We start from the raw sequence: 7,500 nt of genomic DNA, 5'->3' as shown, positions 1-7,500 counted from the left end.
AAAAAAAAAAAAATTAAAAATTGGTTCTCCTCCGCGGTGCCGGGAGGTGGAACGGTTGTTTTTCCTCCAGTTGTATTCAACTACTGTAAATAATTTGCCGTGCTTTTTGTGAGCTCAAAGGATTCAATGGCAGCCTTCCACAGGAGCAGCAGGGGGAATTAGTTTACTTGGAAACGATCTGCGAGTGTGTGTATATACTGCTGGTGAATATTAGATGATTGGATAATGAGGTGTTAGCAAGGAGAGGCTACGGAGAAGTAAATATCGTGGTTTTTAGCGGGTACTTTTCTTTAAAGAATGTGTTGCTAATGCAAAGCATTCCATTCGCCACGGAAGGTGCCGGGACAGGAGGAACTTGGAGCATGGCATAAACCCACCCCATCGCTTCAGAAGGTACCAGTGTCCAGGGTCGTACTCTGACCAGAGCGAAACCAAGATTTACAAGTAAGCCAGGTCAGGATTTGGGGAATTTTCTTTCCAGGTCACACCATTCCCATTTTAAGAGGTGGAAACTTATTCCGGGCACACTGAAATCCCAGGAAGTTGGGTGGTGATTCCAGTGGGAGCAGAGCCATCATTTCCTTAGCATGGCCCTGCTCATGAGGACCCTGAGATCTCCTCAACCCCACCAACTTCCAGAGTGTGTAGAACTCTGGCCCTGCCATTCCCTCCTCCGTTTCCTATCCTATCCTATCCTATCCTATCAATTTTATTAAACAGAGGTTCCCTGAGAGCTGGTTTGCATCCCTACACTGGTATATTTTACAGTCCAAATGAAGTGATATTTAAGTCCAAATTACAATTTTGGCCTTTGCAGGACAATAAATACATGTGTGCACGTGTCCAGGCACAGCTGCAATTGTGTGTGAGTGATTCAGGGGCTGATGGGCTCCAAAAAGATAGGGTTTCACAATTCTGGATTTTCAGAGACACTTTCCATTCTCCTCTTCATCTCAGCCTATCTTCTTTTAGCAGTTCAGGCAAGAAGTCAATCACACTGAGTCAGGCTGAAGAAAAACATTTTATGCTGTTTTTCTCATCCAAACCCCCTCCTGCCGTAATCTGCAGTAAGGCCCAGGCACAGGAAATTGACCTCACAGTAAATTCTTTACAGATTCAGTCATGTTTTTACCATCCACTTAAACTTGCATACATAACCTGAGACTGTACCTCTGGATCAAGGAATATGACAAGCCAAAATAAAATCAAGTCAAATTAAAGAGCAAGAAAAAGCTGCAAGCAAAACAAGGCTGAAATAAAAAAAAAAAAATAGAAGAAATAAAATAGGAAAAGATGAAAAATTGATTGTGACTGCAAAACTGTAAGTATTAAATAAAGAAAGAAGTCAGAAGCTGATTCAGAAGCGTCCGTGTTGTAGTTGACAAGGGCTGAGAAATACTAATGGACTTTTTTTAACGGGTGCTTTGATGGATGAGAGAAGAAATGATGTAAAAGTAAATGTAGTGGTGTCTCAACGTAAAATATGGTGAAAATAAAAAAAAAAAGGGAAATAAAAAAATAATAAAATAATAAAAAAAAAAGCATTGCAAATAAAAAAAAAAGGACATGTAAATGTGTGCCTACCATTTTCCAGATAAGAAGGGGCCGTACCTTCTGAGGGGTCAAGGCGGCGAGCCCGCCTCCCGTGTTTGGAATTGTTGTGTACAAACATGTTGTCTGAGACAGCCAGCACGTGGCCATCCACATTGACTGTTGTTGATACAACAACCTGGAAGAGAAAACAAAACCCCACATTTCAAAAATCCTGCGGATTTTCCCCGAATCAGGTCTCGTAAGACAAAACAGCACCCTGTTACTTTTCTGTTTCTATTTAAACAGAGTGAATGACATCTCTGAATACATCTTTGTTTGCGTGGCGACCACTGGTGATTTTTAACTCACAATTGTTTCTCTTCAGAACCTGCTACACTAATTAGAGTTTAATCTCCTATTATGCTAACAAATGAATTCAATTCAGGGAAATATTCTTCTAGCCATTAGTTTCAGAAACACCCCTCTAGCCACTCATTTTAAAAGCTGCTGTTTTGATTGATCTGTTGATATATTGATTAGATAGTTTATCTAATTAAAATTTGTTCACTTGAGACTGTCTTCAAATGAAGGGTTGTGAGGATTCCAAATAAAAAAAGCTTAATAAATCAAGAACCGTCGTAACTCCCCATTTTTTCTTCAGTAAATGATCTCCAGGTCAGTTTTACAATTACATTTAATGTCTGATAATGAACTTTTTTGCATCTGAAAAGGCCGAGTTGAATATGAATAGTGAAAGTGTTTTCAATCCATGAAAAGTATCCCTTCTCAAGTTCATTTGGATGGTGATTGACCCTGGTATGTCAATGGAATTTCCTCCTTTATTTTTGAGTGAAAGGCTCCTATTCTTGTGTCCAGGTTCAGAGTCCGGCCATAGAAGAGATGATGGATAGGGCCTCCTTTGGCTTCCAGCTGCTTCTCAGTTGAAAATGGCAAAGGAACATATGCAAAAGGCACAACCTTCCCGATGCCAACACCTCCACAATGGAGCTGTGGGACTCCTTCCGGAAGCGGCAGCGCGGGAGCGCCAGCCAGGGAGGAAACCACGAGCTGCGTGGGGTTTGTGTGGAGCACGGCTTCGTAGGTGGATCACTGCTATCCCAGACTGACATTTACATCTTATTTAAATACTCCAGCGTGGGCCCTTTTCTGTGGTTCCAGGTTGTCTGAATGAAGTGGCTGCTGCAGATTTTCCTTTGGGGTGAGTAGAGTCCGTAAAGTCGCTGCCTAAGTCAGACCTTATCAACACAGCTGGTGAGGGCAGACAAAGGCAGGACAAAGTGTCCACTTTCCTTTTATCTAAATTTTGGTTGTAACAAAGATGGTTGCAGGGCTCTCCCACCAGCTTCTAAACCAAAACACTTAATGAACACAAATGGAAGGGGAGCAGAGAGCCTCCTCCACATAGAGCTGGTCCAAGGCATCAGAAGAAAATTCTTGTCTGCTTCTATGTTTTGGATCACCTCTGATCCTGTTTCTTATTCACAAGCCATAATTAGCTCTCAGCTATCACAGCACCTTTTCTGTGTATCCTGCCTCCTTGGAGACAGCCATCTGCGGTACCCTTTAGAACAGCCCGAGGGCAGTTCTCTGCCAGGCTGCTCTGCTTCCCCAGCTCTCTCCTCCCAGAAGTGGACACCTTCCCTCTTGTCAACATCCACTTCGGAGAGTGCTGAGGTTGCACGCTCAGCTCGGCCGCAGAGCTGCTGCCAGGCCACTGGGCTATCCTCTTTCACTCTTAATGAGATTCCCAGACCTCCAGAAATATTGCAAAACATGCAAGCGTGATTTCCAGCCAGGATTTCTGGGTTTGGTTCCTAGAACACGGTGTATTAAAGAGACAGAGCAAGGTGTATATGAAAATGACAACTATTTTTGTTCTGTCATGTCTATATAGGTCAGCCACCAAGGGAAAATACTGTAGTTCAGCAAAAGAAAGTCGACGTGCTACGCTTTGTTATATCGCCTCACTCCTGCAGTGCACCTCCACAAAGGTGCTGAGGCAGGGAAACCAGGTAAAAATACTGTTCAAGATCTGACATCCTGTTAAGTCCAGTTAAACCTTCTGAGAGGCAGGGAGATTAGCTAAAGAGACCCAGGAAAGTCTTTCTAGTGCCTACTGGCTCCATTGTCGACCACAAGATCACTCGTGACTGATGCTTCATTTAGTCATCAGTGAGACAAAGAGGACATTTCCACTCATTCCAGGTTTGACCTTCTGTTCTGTTCAGATGGATCAATACCACCGATGCCACGTGAAGCTGAGATGCATGAAAAATGGAAGCCTGGCTCGATTGTTTTGAAGGAATTTTTTTTTTTTTCCAGCTACAGATCTTTTCTGTTGGCTGGCTCGAGGGTGCTGGCTTCCCCGGTTGGTTGGCTGTGCATGAAAACAGATGTCACATGTTTTGCTATCAAGTTTAACCACAAGTAATTCTTCTCCAAACTGAGAAAGTCCTGAACATCTCAATACTACTTTATTGCTGGAATCAAATACGAATAATTGTGAAATATTTTGGGGAAAAAAAAAAAAAAGTCAGTTATTTCCTAACGGGCCTTTAGAATGACCCCAGATAGAGAGAAAATCATTTGTCCATCCCGTCAGCTGCCTCTCTGTAGTGCTATGATTCACCACAGGATATCTCAAAAGCTGTAAGGAGAAAGTGAAGTATTAAACGTTTTCTAACACAGTTGAAACAAAAATCTGTGGGTTGGGCCACCACTGCTGGATCTAAAAGTTGTGAACCAGAGAAGTGTGAGTTCCAAACTTCCCCGTGCTCCAAAGTTGTGTTCTTAAAGTAAGATCAAGCTATTCAGTCTACATAAAACATCTGCATGTCTGAGCAAAGAGAACACTACAGCACAAGGTGATAGGAGGAAGGAAAATTAGGGAAATAATTCCTAAGGGAAGACCCACTTGCTCCAACATTTATCCATTACAGCCCCCTGCAGAACTTCAGAACCAGCACTTAAATTAATGGGAGCAACGTAAAATACTGACAGCATTTTTTTTTTTTTTAAGCACTGGAACAACACTGAGTGGAAGCACTGACTGTGTTTTCTCAGAAGTTCAAGATGAAGATGTGATCAAGTCTTGTATACATCATTTATGCATTTAGAGGGATCTGTACCTGGAATCTTCGCATGTCTCGTGGGTTGCCTGCATTCTTCAAACAGTTCTGATTGCACTTGAGGAAAAACTTTAGAAAGAATCTATAAAAATACAAAATTGAAATCTATTAGATTCATCAAAATGTAAATCCAATTTTTTAGAAGTTTAATAAAATCTAATCATAAATAGTTATACCCAAAAGGATACTGGTAGTGAAATATTACTTTCCTATTCATTAATGAACTTATTTTAAAGCATAAGATCTCTGTCATAAACAGAACATTATTGCCAAGGAAAGGCAAATTTATATTTTTAATTTTTCAACAACTACAAATGTATTGACTCCAGGCCATATCCTTAACTCGGTGTGGGAAAGTTGATTTCAATGACTCATTGACTTCAAAGGCAATGACTTACACCAGATGAGAATTTGTCTCTATTTTTTTTAATACTTTTCATTTTTTCACAACTTATATTAGCAGTAATGACCTCTACGTCAAAAAATTCCAAAGGTAATGATCAATCTTCTGAAAAACACTTGGCTTTGCCTCCGGTTTGGAAACTCGAGCTATTCAAAGGGACTCGATCCAACTCCTGCTGACTCCAGGGAGATCCAGGCAGGATCTGCCCACCGGCAAGGCCCCGGCTCCCTCATTGTTTTTGAAAGGGAAGGAACATGGCAAATTAGGCCCTGTCTTACGACCTCTTCAACCTTTGCCAGCCTTCAGCTGTGAGGAGTCACTCTACCCAGGGATCGAAATCCAGCTTATTTCTGCTGAGCGGCAACCAGCAATTATTTAGGACTAACCCTTATCATCCAGGCATCTCCCCATAAACCGTTTTTGCAGCAACGCTGCCCCAGGGGAGCACAGCAAGCACTTAGAGGGAAGGGGGAAGCTCGGGAAGATGGAAACTCCTTTCTGCCGCCCTCCTGCACCGCAGGAAAGAGCTGAACTGGGAAGTCTCCACCCTGCAGGTGAAGCAAACCGCGGGATCCTCAGGAGGACATTTGCAGCCTGACATCATCTTTTTTATTTATGCACTCATGTTTTCATCCTTCATAATAAAACTATGTCTTAATTAGGTTTTCTGGCTAATGACCGACCACTAATGACAAGCAAAGCTCAGGATTTTCTCCTCAGCCAGAGTTCCTCAGATGCTCCAGTCCAGCAGCTCGTGCTGCCTAACTTTGTACATGCTGGACAGCGTGGTCAGCCAGAGCTTCCACCTTCAGAATATGAACAACTTTGATTTATTCACTCATGTCAGTCTTCACAAGTGACTGGGACTGTTCTTGCTGCACACACCTCACAGGAGTTTCCATGTGCCAAGAGCATTCCTGGCAAGAGGAAAGACAGAAACATCTTTCCTCCTTTAGCACCCAACAGGGCCCAGCCATGACCAGCAGAAAGAACAACAGTGGCTGCACCACATCCTGAGAAGCTTCAAGGGTCATACAGCAGCATTATGGGAGCATCCCCTAGACAAAAACTTTTTATCCCAGCTCTTCCTCCTCCATTAAACCTTGATCAGCACACCGATGTTACCCCAGGACACGAATGCTGAAGGAGCAATCTCTCATATCAGAGAGGCAAGCAGGGAAACACCCAGGTTTACTGAAACTGCATAAATAAATCGATGCTGACAGTTCAGCTGAATGCACATTTCTTTAAAACTTCCTATCCCAAAACCTGTAAAGGGGTTTCAGCTGTCGAGCTGAAAAAGATCTGGATTTTTGTGGTGGATGGCATGATCTCCTAGCTCAGATGCTCAGGTTTTCTGGATGCCGTTGCAGGGATATTATCAGTAACTGCATGAAACTGCCTCCGTGTAAGCCACAAGTTTCCCCCTAATTTTATCTGCCATGTTTTGGAGTTTTTTCGGTGTTTTGGATTAGTAATTTTTTTGTTATTGTTGTTATGTGAGATACTTATTCTTTCCAGATCATTTGATTATAGGCTCCCTGCTCATTGCAGGGGGGTTGGAATGGATGATCTTTGAGGTCCCTTCCAAGCCAAACCATTCCATGATTCTGTTATTCCAAAGGTAACATCCTTTCTGTGCAAGGCCCAGCTGATGCCCAGCTCCACACAGAACCACCCATTTCTGGGGAGCCAGGAGCTGGGACCAGCCTCCAGTCTTACAGCTCCTTAGTGCCACATCCAGGCTGAAGAGCGGTATCTTATCTTCTTTTTTTTCTTTCTTTCTTTCTTTTTTTTTTTTTTTTTTTTTTTTTTTTTTTTTTTTTTTTTTCTGATCTCAAATGGGTGTTGTGAGGCTTATTGAGCTAATGTTTGTAAATTGCTCGGAAATTCTCCAATGAATTGTGCACTAGGAATGCTAAGTATTGCTCCTCGTGGATTGTTTTTAGCGTGAAGCATTCATGATGAATTGTTTCTATACAGAGAGCTCACATCCTGTCAAAGAAAAAGGGCCATTAAGCACCCTTTCACTAAACATCAACTGGAACCGGTATTTGTTCAATTATTTGGTGAAAAGGACCCACTCTTGGTGAAATTAGACATCATCAAGTTTATTAGGATGGCTCTGAGCACCGGACTAAATATTGATGCCAGGCTGGAGTGAACAGAAGCAGCACTCCCATTTCAGCTCCACTACATTCCTTGATGCTGAGATATTTTATTTCTCTCTTTACTCTGGGCTTTCAGAGTCCACGGAGCACAGGTGGCATCAGGACAAGCTTTTCAGAGGAAGACAACATAAGCTAAAAACCACATTCCCAGGCAGGGTGTTCCTCCGTGCCAGGAGGAGATGATTGACTTGGTGGTTGCTCTCAGCTGACCACCAAGGACTGTGGGCACTGCAAACCCATCCCT

At 42.6% G+C, this 7,500-nt stretch overlaps 1 protein-coding gene across 8 annotated transcripts in view; it reads right to left on the bottom strand.

The window, feature by feature from the left end:
* Nucleotides 1-7,500, bottom strand: part of EBF3 (EBF transcription factor 3) — a 123,899-nt gene that overhangs the window by 39,224 nt on the left and 77,175 nt on the right. For 5 of the 8 annotated variants that reach the window (XM_041461533.1, XM_041461536.1, XM_041461538.1 and 2 more), the window contains exons 5-6: nucleotides 4,683-4,764; nucleotides 1,585-1,729 (exon numbers count right to left, since the gene is read on the bottom strand). In XM_041461533.1, coding sequence (XP_041317467.1) covers nucleotides 1,585-1,729; nucleotides 4,683-4,764 — 227 coding nt within the window. The remainder of the gene's footprint in view (nucleotides 1-1,584; nucleotides 1,730-4,682; nucleotides 4,765-7,500) is intronic. The other 3 variants (XM_041461534.1, XM_041461537.1, XM_041461539.1) reach the window with 1 other exon arrangement.

The sequence above is a fragment of the Pyrgilauda ruficollis genome, unplaced genomic scaffold (genome assembly GCF_017590135.1).
Source record: "Pyrgilauda ruficollis isolate IOZ18807 unplaced genomic scaffold, ASM1759013v1 scaffold15, whole genome shotgun sequence".
NCBI classification, from domain to species: Eukaryota; Metazoa; Chordata; class Aves; order Passeriformes; family Passeridae; genus Pyrgilauda; species Pyrgilauda ruficollis.
Note: the sequence above shows the minus strand (reverse complement) of the source record. Positions and strands in the feature narration are given on the sequence as shown.